Source organism: Lemur catta, chromosome 7, assembly GCF_020740605.2.
Source record: "Lemur catta isolate mLemCat1 chromosome 7, mLemCat1.pri, whole genome shotgun sequence".
In the NCBI taxonomy this organism is placed as follows: domain Eukaryota; kingdom Metazoa; phylum Chordata; class Mammalia; order Primates; family Lemuridae; genus Lemur; species Lemur catta.
The window spans coordinates 54,478,049-54,492,378 of record NC_059134.1 but is presented as its reverse complement, the minus strand read 5'-3'; the positions used below and the strand labels follow the sequence as shown (position 1 = coordinate 54,492,378).

The window sequence follows — 14,330 nt, the reverse complement described above, 5'->3', positions numbered from 1 at the left end:
TTCGAGGTTCCCACTTCTGCTCTGGCCCCAAGTTGCTAACAGTATTTGTACATGGCTTTGCAGCTCACTAAGCATTTTTCTCACAGTAAGTCCTTTCTGCCTTACTGCCTTCTCCTACATCCCTGGCAGAGGTAGAGGCCCTCCTGTCTGCTCCCACGAAGCTCACGCAGACCTGCCTGTTGGCACAGGCCACATTACATTGGAATTATGTATGAAAGGGTCAGTTCTCCCAATTGACTGTAGGCTCTTTGAGGGCAAAGCTTCTGTTTTATTCACTGCTAAATCTCTAGCACTTAGCAAAGATGTTCAATAAATGTTGAATAATTAAGAGATATTTAAAAACACACTGAGTATCTACCATGAGTCATATGCTTTCATATTATTGTTAGACTCTCTAAAGAAGGTTTGATGCCTCATTACAGGTGAGTTAGGTGAAGCTAAGACTTATCTAAAGTCCCGCATCTCATAAACAGAGCAGCCTGAATTCAAACCCAGGTCTGGCTGACTCCAAAGCCTTTGCCCTTTCTCCAGCCCACACCACTTCTTTGGTCACAACTCTGCCTCCAGCAGTACTTCTGCTTCCGACAACCTCAACTAGCTACCACCAAAGCCAGTTCCAGCAGAGATCCACATGTCAACTGCAGCTAGGTTACTCCCTCGAGGGTGTCACAGAACACGAGGCCCCACGTCTATTATGTCCCACATATCAGCAGTACTATAAAGGGAAAGAAATAAGACAACACCACGTGAGGACCCTCTCAGAGCTGCAGTTCTGTCAGTAGAAAAGCCAGCTGGCAAGATGGGCATTAGCGACTGCCTTTAGCAACTGACAGAAAAAAGGGCTATAAGAAAATAAAAATGTAATCATCAGTTGTACAAATGAAACTATGACTGATACGTTATCCTCTATCAGAAACTCCATCTGGATGGAGGGTGGGAGTAGGGGTTCCTTCTGCAGGAGTGAGCACCAGGTCAGAGATGTTGTTTTCAGCAAGGAAGACGAGCTGGCTGCAGGTGCACTGCCGGCACAAAGGGGCCTGGGAGGTGTGGATGCCATAACCTCTCAGACCCCGTCCATCTGTACAAGGTGAGTGTATAAGGATGCACATGGATGTCATCACTGTAGATGCCTGGATTTAGACCTGGTCACTAGATGTAAGAGAAAGAGCTTGTGCGCTGGACTGCTAACCTAGCCCTGCTGCTTCCTATGTATGAGATCTTGGCAAGGAGCACGAGATCTCTGAGCCCTAATTTCTTTGTTGATAACACGGAAATACACATAATCCAGCTCCCCAGTGGTTTGGGAACTGATAATGTACGCTAGACAGTACCTGGCAACTCAAACTGGTTCAAGTCCTGCGACCTTTCTTTGCTGGTACTGCTGCAGCTCTAAAATGGAAATGTGGGTTCCAGAACATTCCAAGACAGTACCTGGCATAGAATCAGTGCCCAGCCGACAGATTGCTGTAAGTATGATCCTGGCTCTGCCACTTGATGGCTGTATGACCCTGGACAAGTTGTGCAACTTTTCTAATCCTCAGTTTTCTCATCTTTAAAAGTATGAGAATTAAATAAATAAAAGGTCAGTGAAGGCTCCTTGCATTATGTATCTCAAAGTGGCAAAAACATAAACCACCATGAAACCGAGGCTCACGGTGGCTCGGATGGAGGAAGATGGCCGAGGTGCTGAAGTGAAGGAGTCTGAAAGTATCTGGACTCTTGCTATGGAACCTTCTGCCAGCACATTCTGCCAGCCCCCACCCAGCTCTCTGACCCTCACAATCTCTTTTGCCAGTTGCATGTCTTCACTCACCCCTAAAATGGACCATTCCTCACACCTTTTGTCTTCCTGCTTTAGTCTCTTCCCTTAGGAAAAGTCATGTTTCCTTTCCTTAGGAAAAGCCACACCCTGGGGTTTGCCAGTAATCTTCATGGGTCACCATATAGCTCAAATCTGCTCATTCGTCTACATTTACAAGGCCTCCATCCCGGCGCAGGCCAGCACCAGCCCCTGCCTACACTCCTGGGTGGTTTCCCAGCTCCTATAACTGGAGCAAACTTTTAAATACGTACATCAGATGAAGTGAACCAAAGTCCTGCAATGGCTTCCTCTTACCCTTAGGATAAATTAAAAAACAAAACAAAACAAAACTCTTCACGTGCCATGTTAACATATTATATAGTTTGGTTCCTGGCCACCTCTCCAGGCTTACCTGATACATTCGACACTTGGATCCCCACACTCCATGATGTGACCAGCTTAAAGTTACTTGAACACATCCAGCTCTTTCCTACCCCAGGGCCTTTGCATGTGCTCTTTCCTCTGCTTGGTATTCCTCCTCCAAACATTCATCTGAACAACTCCTATTCATACTCCTGCCCCAACAATCCAAATTATGCCTCTTATTTATTTCTCTAGAGCACCCACTTTTCTTTACCACAATGCATATTTACCACTTACTATTATGTATCGCTACATAATGATTGCACTTAAACTTGAGAATCTATCTGAAGCCATCTCAAACACATCTATGAACATAAGGGCAGAAAGCATGGCTATTTTCCACACTGCCGACACTGAATGTCTGCTCAGGATGTGGCACACAAAAGGCAGTAGACACTGGTTGAATAAATAAGCAGATAGTGTCTAGGGCTGTCTGCCACCTGGTGTCTACCGCTCTGGACTTGCTCCTCCTGTCTGTCCTTAAAGCACCAGGCAAGGGGCTTCGAGGCTTAATGAAAACAGGTCTTGGTGCTTTGGATGGTGTAAAAAGACTGAGCCGAGCCATTTTACCTCTTCCTCAGTGAGATGGGCACCTTCTTCTTTTTCTCAGTTTCACTCACCCTAACTTACTAGCCCATGAGGACCTCAAGGTCAAGCACCATGTCTGCCTCCTGGCTGTACCCAGGGCCCAGGCCTGGGTCTGGCACCCAGTGAGCAGGCTCTCAGCTGGTATTTGTTGAACCAAACTGACTTGAGGAGGCCTGTGGCAGAAACTGCTGGTTGCCCACCCCACATTCATTTCCCTTCTTTCTGAGAGAACCCTAATTTTGTTTAGGGTGCCAATGTGGCAAGCTAAAAACATCCACTTCAGACTTCTTAAAGCTCTGAGTGTCCAAGTGACACAGCTCTGCCAAAGAAATGTAAGCTTTCTTCTCTTTCCTGCCTGAGATACAGACACGAGTCTGGGAGCCACCGCAGTCACTTTATGGCCAGGAGGTGGCAAGCATGAAACAGCAGCCCAGAGCGAGGATGGCAGAGCACAGGTGGACGAGTCTGATTCCTGATGCCACTACAGAACTGCTGCCCTGGCCCTGGATGGACACGCCCTAGACTAAGCATGTGCAAGAGGACATCAAAACTCCACTTAAATGCCACTCTAGGGGGGATTTTGGGTATTTGCACACTAAACACATTTGTGAGCCTCTCCCACAGAGAGACAAAGTTTCATTGCTTGGCACCTGTGATGTCCTTGGGCTACTTTTTCTGCTTTTCTGCCCTTGTGGTTCCAGGTAGAGAATTCAGAATGCTCAGCAGTGCAAGATAAGACCCCAAGGGGAGCGGAGGAGGTGGGGGTGGGGGCAGGGGGAAGCCCTGCCCTGGGGTGGGTAGAAACAGCTGCCGTGGGGCTGGTCTCCGCGTCTGCAGATGGAGCACTCCGATATTCCTAGCTCTCTTCCTCTGAACAGATTTCTGGCCGCAGTCCGTCTCCAATGTGCTGACTTGAGCTCTCCCTCAGCCTACGATTTTATTTCACTTATACCAGATTGCTCCAAATAAATCACTGCATCAGGGAGAGGTGAATTCATGGGGCACTTTTCCAAAGAAGTGTTTCCATTAGAAATTTCACAGAGTGCTACCAATGTCATTTACAAGAAGGTTAATTTATTACCAAGAGGCCTTGGTTCTTCATTGCTGTATTTACATCTTATAGTATAATTTAGAGGAAGGGGATATGGGGAGTAATGGGGAAGCAGTTTATTAAAAACTGAAAATCATTCCCCAATCACTTTTCTTGGTTTCTTCTTTGAGTTAGTGCAGAGTTTTACACAAATTACAGTATGTAATGTCAGAGATTTTTCTCTCCAGATCCTTGCAAACGCACTCAGAAGCTAATGCCCAATCAAAGCAAGGGAAATAAAGACACAGACCAGTCCAGTGGTCTTTGGCAAAGGATGAAGAACTCAATTTTGATGACCCTTGGAAGACAGAAACTTAGGTGAAACTATCTAGGCATACCAGGGAAAAGAAGAATGGACTACAGGGGAAGCAAATAAAAAATACCACTAGTGCTGCTGGACAAGTCTTTCTGTCCTTCCTGGATCTCTCTTCTCCATACAGCTGGACAAGCCCTCACCTTCCTCCAGCCCTCATGACACTTTGACTAGTGACTCCAGGAATGACATTTCTTGCTCTTTTCCTTGGCTTAGAAGCACTTACTGTATAAATCTTTCATCTTATTTAATCTAGACCATGAACTACTTTTGCCAAAAACCACGTCATACCTTCTCTGTATCTCTAGTTTGGGAAAGAGCAAGGATGCAATATTTGTTGATAACAAAAAGCAAAGATGAAGGAAGGAGGGAGGGATAGAAGGAAGGAAGGAACTAAATATGCTTCCAGTCCCTGGACATAGAACAGACTGGTTTACAATGGCTGCCTGGCCATACAAAAGGACTCTTCTTTTCAGTTTCAATAATCAGGAAGACCACAGCATGTTTCTCATAAAAATTCCGAGTCTCTATATTTTCTAACAGTGATTCTCATTTCTTTTCTTGAATTTCTAAGTCCACTGCAGGGTACCTCTGTTATTTTCCAGTTTGGCTCACACTGCCACAATGTCAGGTTGATCTGTCCTTTTACACTTCAGCATCAACCAAAATGAAAAGATAAGATGCTATCTGGAGACCCAAAATACTGCCATGCTAAACTGTTAGGACTTTGGGTTGCAAGCAATGCATACAAAGGTATTTTTATTTTTAAAGTTTTAGATGCTGTGATATTTTCTTCATGTCTTCTTAACGATTTCTCAAGAAAATTTCCAGGGTTAATGTAAGATGGTTACTTATAATTGGAGGCAAGTTAACAAGGGGGAAATCATATTCCATACAGCACAAGTAGAAATAAAATATTTAATGGTAACCATGACAAATAATGAGACACAGTGGCAAAGTGGGGACAGTGTGAGATGTGGTGACCAAGTTTCCATCCTAACTTTGCCCTTAACTTTGGACTAACTCTCTGAGCCTCAATTTCTTCATCTGTAAAGTTGAGATCAAAGTACCTATTGTCTAAGGTTCTTGTGAGGATTAAGTTGCACACAAGAGAGCTAAGCATGGCCTCCCAACACATAGTAGGTGCTCTTTAAATGTCTGTTAATGAATGAGTAGATGGAAAACAGAAGTAAGTGTAATACCCAAAATGGGGGTTTGATCTTGAGAAGAAAGCAAATTTTTGGAGAAGGAAGGTCATAAGTTTTGGAGTGAAAAAGATGCAAATTCATGTCCTAGCTTTTCTGTTAACATCCCTGAACCTCTTTCCTCATCTGCAATGGGGTGGGGGTGAGAATAAAAATAAGAAAAATCACTCATGGAGTGACCGCATGCCTTAAAGGATGTGTGTGAGAACCCTTTGTAACCTGCAATGGGTGGATTATAGTTTAGCTCGTGGCACACATCACCCTACTGCATTCAACACCTCGGGCCAGCAAGGCTGCCCACCCCCAGCGGAGCCAGGATCCGAAACAGTACCCTCAAATTCTCCATCTCCACACATGGGGGAAAGACCGCTGTTTCTGGGAAGAGCTTCCAGGTTTTATTCTAAAACTTGCTCGGTTTCAGTAAGGGGTGTGTACAGGCTCATGCATGTGTGCGTGTGTGTGAGTATAAATGTATCTAGTTTAGTGGGAGATCTGTCAACATCAGGTCTCTGTGTGTATATATTTGTGTATACAGTTTGTAAAGTGCTTTTAGATTTTTTTAAGGCAAAAGATAAACTTATTTAATTTAAAATCATCAGCTGGATTGCATTAAATGGAGGGAAAAGCAAAAACATACACAATATAGCCATTTGTTAAATTAAACATAATTATTTCTCCTGTTACTTAATTACAAACAGGCATAAATACTCTGGATTCTGACAACTCAGATCTTCTTAAATTCTAGATCTGCATTTCCCCATGTAATGAAGGGAGGGTCATATTCCAATTTGTGTGTTAAGCAAACCTGAGAGTTACAATTGTATATTGGGACCATAATGACTTCACTAAAACAAGACCTAAACTTTTAATTAACCTGCCAAGACAAATTACAGCTCATAGCTCACAGGTAATGATCACAGACAGCTGAGACTCAATGCCAGGGACTCTTGGGGAAAGAGGGATTAATAGCAACATCAGAATCAGTCTGTTTTTGTATTAAAGAAAAAAAAACAGTATTCATTAAACAATCACTGTAGCTCGACGGGAGACAGACAGGTCAGAAAGGCAGCAAGAGAAAGGTGGAAGGAGAAACAGGATGGGAGAGAATATTAACAGCTTCCATTTATCGAGTGCTTACGGTGGCCCAAAGCCTGTGCTAGCACTTTATATTTCTCTTTCTGATCTTCACAACAGGGACTGAAAAGTACTATTATTATTCCAGCAAGAAGAGTGAGGCTCAGAGAGGTGACATGACCGTCCCTGGCTGCAGAGCTAACACGGGGCGGTGAGGCAAGGAGGCAATGGAAGTAGCTGTCGTGAGGCGTCTGTTTTCAGAGCTCCCATGGCAGCCCACCAGCATCAGGGTCACCCGGGTCATCAGGGTCACCTCTACTGCAGGCCCGCGGAGTCGTAAATGCTGGAGAAGAGGCCTAGGAATCTGAATTTTTACCTAACTTCCCAGGGGATTCCTTTACTCAACTGTGTTTAAGAACGATCCACAACCTGTGGCCTGAAGGCCATATGTGTGGCCTCGAGGGTGGCCCCTTGAACGAATCCAAACTTCACAGGACAAATATCTTTATTATTAAAAGGATTTCTTCTGTAAAATTTGGATTCCGTCAAAAGGCTGCACTCAAGGACCCAGAAGGCCACATATGGCCCCAAGGCTGCAGGTTCCCCACCCCTCTGGCTCTAAAAGACATTACAGGGTTAAGGCAAAGTGAAGACAGGTTTCATCATTTAGGTGAGAATGGAGAAACCACAGGGAAAAGCAAAACGATCTCCCTAATCATGATAAAACAGGCTAGCAAGCTCTGACAAGCCAGGAATTGGCAAAGGTACCTCACTGTACCGACATTTTATTTCTCTAACATGTGTATCCTAATTAAAAGTAGCTTTCTTTTGGGGTTTGTATTAATATCCGTTCATATTTATGCTCAGTTATTAAAAATAAATAAGCCTGATTGTAAAAGCCCTTAGTTCTATGCAAGCGCCATACTTCATGCTTCTTTGTGAACCGAGCTTCAGAGAAATCAGGCTGTGAGACCATGAAGCTGTAGCTCGGGCACCACCGTGACTTGATAATCACGTCCTTCAGCTGAAGCCACCGTGTCCAGAAAGAGAAAAAACCAAGGACTGCAGCCTTGCAAACGCTACCGAGTGACAGCCACATTGAGGGTGAGGGCCAGACCTGGGCCTCCAGTGACAGGGAATGGCTGCCCCGTCAGCCTTGATATCACCAGTAACCATCGAGCTGCAGCCTCACATTCCAGAATCCTGAGAAACCAAGAGCTGGGAAACCGAAGTGACTTGTGCAAGGTCATAACACAACTTAGTGGTAGAGTCAGAACTGAGCGTACTTCCCACTTCCCTCCCAACAAGGCATTCGGGGAGAAAGCCCAGACTGCGGCCGCTGACAGTCCCGCCGAGGGGAGCTCACTGCCTTCCTCGCTGAGAGACACCAGCCCCGGGCACTGGGCTGCGGGTTGGCAGGTGGAGAAGACCATGCCGAAGTCCCTGCCCTCCAGGCGCTGAGTCCCGCGGCTGGGACGGACACCTCTGAATCAAGGGCAGCACAGAGGCTGCTTCCTGCGTCACACCTGGCTGCCCGACGCCCCCCACCTCCTTCATTTTGCCGAGAGGGTAGAATGTCGAGGCCACATTTACAGCAGAAGCTTATTACTCATGCCCTGTATCCAATGGGAACATATTCTCTCCTTCAACACTGAGGGCAAAATTTCAAATAAGAGGTTAAATAGCCTGAAATTGACTCTTACTGTTTAGAAGTAAGAACCAGGGTCTTGTAAGAGTTCTGGAAACCTAGAAACCAGATTCAGAGATTTTTATTAAATTCCATTTTTCCATGTGATAGGGACTCCCAGCCAATGAGTGAGACAGAGTTTTCAGGTGAACTCGAAGCCACATAGAACTTCTCATTACGCAGAAACCCCATTCCCAGGTGTTCTGCTGAATGGAGTTATGTTTCTCTGTAAGTTTTACTTTCCTGTAGGGTATTTTACCTCCAGGCTGTGTCACAGTGCTTCCAATATAAACTCAGAAACAATGTTTTCTGTCCTGAATCACCTAGACTGTCATGTCCTAAAACACACCGTGGCAATCTAAGGAGAAGAGAAATTCTATGAAACGTGTTGGTAAAGAAGAAAAAGTCTTTAAATAGGGAGCCAGACTACCCGACTCCCACAAGCTTTCGAGGTGGCCGAGGGGCTCACTGTGACCTGAGAGCTAAGGCCCCTTCCATCGTGAGGGACACGGAAGGTGCCGGCACTGGTTTCGCACAGCAGGGCTCACTCTATCTCAGAGATTAGGGTTTCTCTGTTCTCAGCTAAACCCCAGTCTTCGTCCAAGCCCTTTGCACTGCTATCCTCACTTTCTCCTCAAGCCTTTGTCTTCTTTTCTCTTCTGCCAGGGGTTATTGGCTCCCAGACAAAACAAACCAAAACCAAAACAAAACTCAAGCAACCCATCAGTGTGTTGAACCAAGTGAGACTCTAAAGGCAAATAGGTGGGACGGAAGTGCCAAGAAGAGATGCCTTGCCTGTATGTGGCTTGTCATGCAGGATTCCTGTCTCGTTGTCAGTGCCACCCCTAGTCTTCAGAAGTGCCACACACCCAGCTGCTGTGCCAGGCACCAGCTGCAGACAGCACAGGAGGACGTGGGCGACAGCCTGGGCTCAGGAGCCAGCCCAGAGTGGCCTACCTGCCCCTCCTGCGGCTCCTGACCTGCATCTCCAGCCGGCCCAGCCAGGAGGCCTCATGCCAGGTTCTGGGGACATCCGCAGCTCTGACATTCCCTTGTCGCTGTCAGCCCCCAGAATCCCCAAGAAGCCTCCCACCTGAACAGACAACACCCCACTTCCTTACCGATGGCAGTGGTGAGAAAGGAAACCACTTCGGACTCCTTCCCGTCATTGTAAAAAGCCAAGTGCCAGATTCCTGAATCCAAATACTGGATGAAGCCGGTCTCATGGCTGGAGGGGGGGACCACTCCCCGAGACTGGCGCTGGGGTCCCTCCAGGCTCCGTGCCTCCTGGGCCAGGAGCCTCCTTCCATCCAGAAGTTCCACAAAATCAAACTAAAGGACAAAGAAAGCACAATTAGCAGTGGGTCTGCTCCGCCACACGCCAAGTTCCTTCTTCTGGCTTCTCCTGGGAAGGACACAGGGAAACACAAATTGAGAGAGGTGCGAGAGGCCAAAGCTGCAGGAAGGCTGATCAAACTTCTCCCCAGGCCCCATGTTTTCACGGTAATATTCCCCTAATTCTTTTGTGAGTGTGGCATACGTAGTGGATTATTTTTTAGTTTCATTTTAATTTTTGCTGTATGGGTGGACAAGTTTTTACCAGGATAGCCATGCTTTTCAGTGGTGGGCACATGATTAAAAACCCAGCCACTTCATGATCCTTTGAACTCTGTGCAAGTAATGACAGGAATTTTGAGGAGCTAGGGCTGGAATTGGAGCCCTGGATGGACTGGAATGCCAGTCGCGTGCAAATAAAAATTTGATTTATATCTACATTTCTTTTGTCAATGGTCCTTTCTAAGCACTCCAGTTTCAGGGAACTAAACAGGGGGACTAAACTGGATCAGCTCCAGACTCTATCAATACTTACATGCTGTGTCAAATACAATTGCCAATTGATCAGAGACTGCTTGTGTGAGACTCCAGAAGCCAGGCACACGGTGCTAACAACAGGTAGGTGATTATGTCCTACCAGCCTCCTAGCAAGCAAATTGAGTAGTTATCTAGCTAGCTAGCTTTAAAAAGGCAAACCGACAAGATAGCTATTTATTCTAACTCACGTAAAACTGTCTAGAGATACGAAGTCCAGGACTCAGCAGTTCTCGGTCAACAGGGCCCCGGGCCCCTCTATTATTCTGTGACTCCCTCCAGAGCCGATGTATCCATCTAGGTTTTAACCAAAATCTTAAGTGTTAAATAACCACCGGGGCTAGGAAGACTACATTTGGCCTGGGAAAGCCCAATGGATGCCTGTGATTTATATTCCTCCAATTCCAGACCTTGGAGGACCTTGGACAAGTCTCTGATAAACTGGACCAGTCATAACTAGTAAAGAACAATCATCCTGGACAAATTTTTTCGAGTGTTTCTGGTGTGCATGTGTCTGAGTAAAAGTATGACCCCGAAGGGGAGAGAAGGACGCACACGGCCAAGGAAGTGACATTTCCTCCCAGCCTGGGCTGCACCGGCTGCCTTCTGTTTTTCTTTATTCTTCACAACAGCCCTGCATCATGGGTATTGTTACCAGCATCTTATAGATCAGGAAACTTGCTTGGAGAGAAGTAATGAAGCCAGGGGTACATACATAGCTGATAACAAGGTTCAAACTCAGGTCTGTCTGACTCCAAAGTGCATGCTTTTTTCTCTAGATCACATTTCCAGGATAATTTAACTTAGGAGATTAGGTAATAGCAGAAAGGCCATTAAGAGATTTCCTAGAATTCCTTCCTCTTAAAAAGCCCCAGGGATATCTTACTCATCTGAAAGGTAGGGTCTGAGGGGGGTAAATGGATGAAGCGGCTATAAAATACATGCACTTCCCTTCAGTTTCAAGGATCCAGACTGGGCTTCTTGACCCTGGGTTAAGAGACTGTGAAGACCAACAGGGTACGTGGGGGTTCTGGTTACCTGTGTATGTGAAGGAGGAAGGCCTTTTCTGCCATAAATGCCAACCAGAGCTGCCTTTCCCAGCGACACATTGAATTTCAGATGCACAGGATGGTCTATGAACACCTGAGATCTCCAGAAAGTGCCAGGAGGAATCTTCTGTGATGCTCGTCTTCCCACATCGATTTCTCCAGAGTCTATAAAACTGTCCTCTGGAAAGAAACTACTGGGCTTTCCTACCAAGACAGGGAAGGGGAGACAAAAGCATCCCAGTTAGCCACACGTGAAAGCAAGGAATCAGCCTGTCTGAACACCCAGGACTCTCCTCCGCCTCGAACTCCTCTCTACGATGTTCTGCTGCCAGCAACCCCCCTACCCCCACGGAGGAGTAAGAAAGTCCAGAACTTTTTTTCTCCAGTGATGCTCAAATTGTTCTGCTAAAAATATGCATTCTTCCAAAGCAGTATGGGTCCTCCCCAAGGGCCATCTGTTTACTGCATAATTCCACAGCTTGTTAAGATATATTTTGATCCTAAAAATAATCATTTGCAGTCACATGAGAGTAACTCTGTGCTTTTGTGTGTGTGTCAAGGAGAACATGGTGAAATAGAAAGGATGGGGGAACGAGGTGATGTTGTTAGGTTTCCAACTCGGAATGATTCTCCCAGCAGTGGGAGGTGTGACTTGAGTGGAGTGGGGTATTTGAAAAGTTTACTCGTTTGTGTATACATTGGATGCCAAATTCTGAGGCTAAGATATGTGGATGGGGGTTTGTGTTTAGGGCAGAGTTACGGGTTGAGGAAGATAAGGAAGAGGGTACTTCTGAAGGGAGGAACAATTTCTGCAAAATGCTTGCCTTTGGATGAGGGTGAATATCATTTTTGTGCTAAAGTGAGTAAAGATGAGAGAATTTCTCAAGTTCATACACAAAGTCTATGCCATACTTGGAAATTCAACCCAGGTTCCTAACCCTGTGCCCAGCATGCATGCAGGGGATCAGGAGTAAGGTCTCTTGGCCATTTCTGTCACCAATCAGGAGAGTGACAGCTTTGTGGGGGCAACGCAAGTGCCAGGAAGGAGGACTGCTTATTGAACTTTCTCTATTTAGTAATTAAATGCTCACATGTGAAAAATTGAAACCCTAGCTTCCTGCCAGACATCAGCCTTCTGAAGAGTTGGGAGGGAGCTGGAGGAAGCTCTAGGGATGTTAGGAGACCACCCTTAGGACACTGAAAATCCAAAGTCAAGTCAACAGACTATATTTTATTTGTCATTACAAAGGACTCCCAGGGTATCTTAGTTCCAAGGCTCATGTGCTGTTAGAGATGTTTGAAGAGACAGTTTAGAGAACAAGAATTCATTTGTCAAGAAAACACATTTTGGAACTTTTTATAAAAAGCATTTGGGGAATAAGAAATTAAAATGTCTTTTTTCCTCTAGCTTTGTAAGACTCCTTACAAAGCAAATTTGATGCTGCAATGGAGCCTGGCAGGGCATTGTTATAGTCATAAAATATTTTACTGTTTTAAATAATAAAATTCAATTTAAATGTTAAACTTCTCCATATGTTATCATTCCCGTATAAACGCCTGGGCAGAAACATCAGGTCTTTAGCTTCAAACCGTTAAATGTTATTTTAATTAAAAATATGCCAACAAAAAAATTTAAAATGCACACTATCAATACAAGTACCACTAGCATTCTGTCATTAGCAGGGGAAAGAGTTTGCATTTAATTCCTTTATGAAAGGAGTGTGCCCCGACTTTTACCTTCAAAATACAGACACACAAACCACCACACTGTGATTCACAAAGTTCAAAGACAGAAGCCAAATTCACAAAGCATTATAATGGGAGAGAATTATTCACATTCTTTCTTATCTGATTTTTGAGTTACCAATATCACAACTCTTCTAAATCCCAAGTAGAAATAGTATACCCACAGCTTTTAATTCTACTAGGGAGGCAGAATTAACAGGGAGTATGAAACAAAAGCAGACAAGTTCTGAGCTTCTTACTCCTAAAAACTGCAAAGAAATAAGTGCAATACTGCTAATTCTTAGGACTCATTTCCTTTGTGAGTAGGTGGGAGTCAGAGCTGATGTGATTTGAGAATTGTCTGCATTCAAATAATTCCTATGTTCTGAAAATCAGTAATGGAAAACTGCTCCCCCATTTTAGCATACTGCTGGAGAACCCTGCATAGTTCACTTTCTCCCCCAGTGAGCGTATTTTTAGGAGCCAGCTACTGTACCAGTACCAGCTAGGTTCTACAGCCTTATAGGCAGAGGCTAAGCCCAGAGGTCTGCAGGCCCTCAGAGGCATAAATAAGTTGGCTCTTACCCCACAGGAGGTGATAAAAGGGGACTCCCCCCCTCCAGCACTCTAGTGTTTCCCCTAGGTGGGCTGGATGGGAGGTAAGATTGTCTTGGGTGGGTATACCATGAAATAAAAATAGTGACTTCTGGTCTAGGGCATATCCTCCCCTCCACCAGGAACTCAAGAACCTCTGGTTGCCAGGGGTCTCCACACTCCAGCCACAGGGCTTGGTTGGGGGCTCTTGAGGGGACAGCTCTAGCAGCCCACTGTTCACCTTTACCTGATGGGGAAGAGTCATGAGAGAGCTATGCTGAGGGTTGGCAGCGTGAAATACCTTCCTCCTTTCTTGTCTTTTGAAAATGCTTATTGCTTTCTACTTTCTAGGTCCCATTAATATGAGAGTATTTGTCCTTAATTCTAAGTACCAAACTGTGAGCACTAGGATATAAAATATCCCCCCGTGAAACAAAACCTACCCACGGTAGAGTAATGAGGGAGGGCAGAGGGTAGAGGCAATTGGAGGAGGAAAGTCCTATGTATAAAGTTCTTCTTATCCCTACCTACATTCTGGAAAATAATAACAAATAATAATAATATTAACAATACACATTAGTGGTAGAAATAGTGATAGAAGTAGAGGAAGTAGAATTAGTTGTAGTATTAGCTACCAGTTAATGAGCTCCAATCACACTGGCAGCACCTTCACATGTATCAATTCAGTTAATTCTCACAAGACCAAAATCTATATACTAAGGCTCAGAATGCTTAAAAAAAAAACAAAAAACATTTAGAGGCTAGGCACAGTGGCTCATGCCTATAATCTGAGCATTTTGGGAGGTCAAGGTGGGAGAATCACTTAAGGTCATGAGTTCGAGCCTGGCCTGGGCAACATATTCTACAAAAAAAATTAAAAAAAAAAAAAAAGAAACCTTTTAGAGATGAAGC

General features: G+C 45.0%; 1 protein-coding gene across 1 annotated transcript in view; it reads right to left on the bottom strand.

The window, feature by feature from the left end:
- The window catches only part of TENM4 (teneurin transmembrane protein 4), a 499,427-nt gene that overhangs the window by 174,011 nt on the left and 311,086 nt on the right, over positions 1 to 14,330 (bottom strand). Inside the window, 2 exon segments of the mRNA XM_045557253.1 lie at positions 9,303 to 9,513; positions 11,089 to 11,303. Coding sequence (XP_045413209.1) covers positions 9,303 to 9,513; positions 11,089 to 11,303 — 426 coding nt within the window.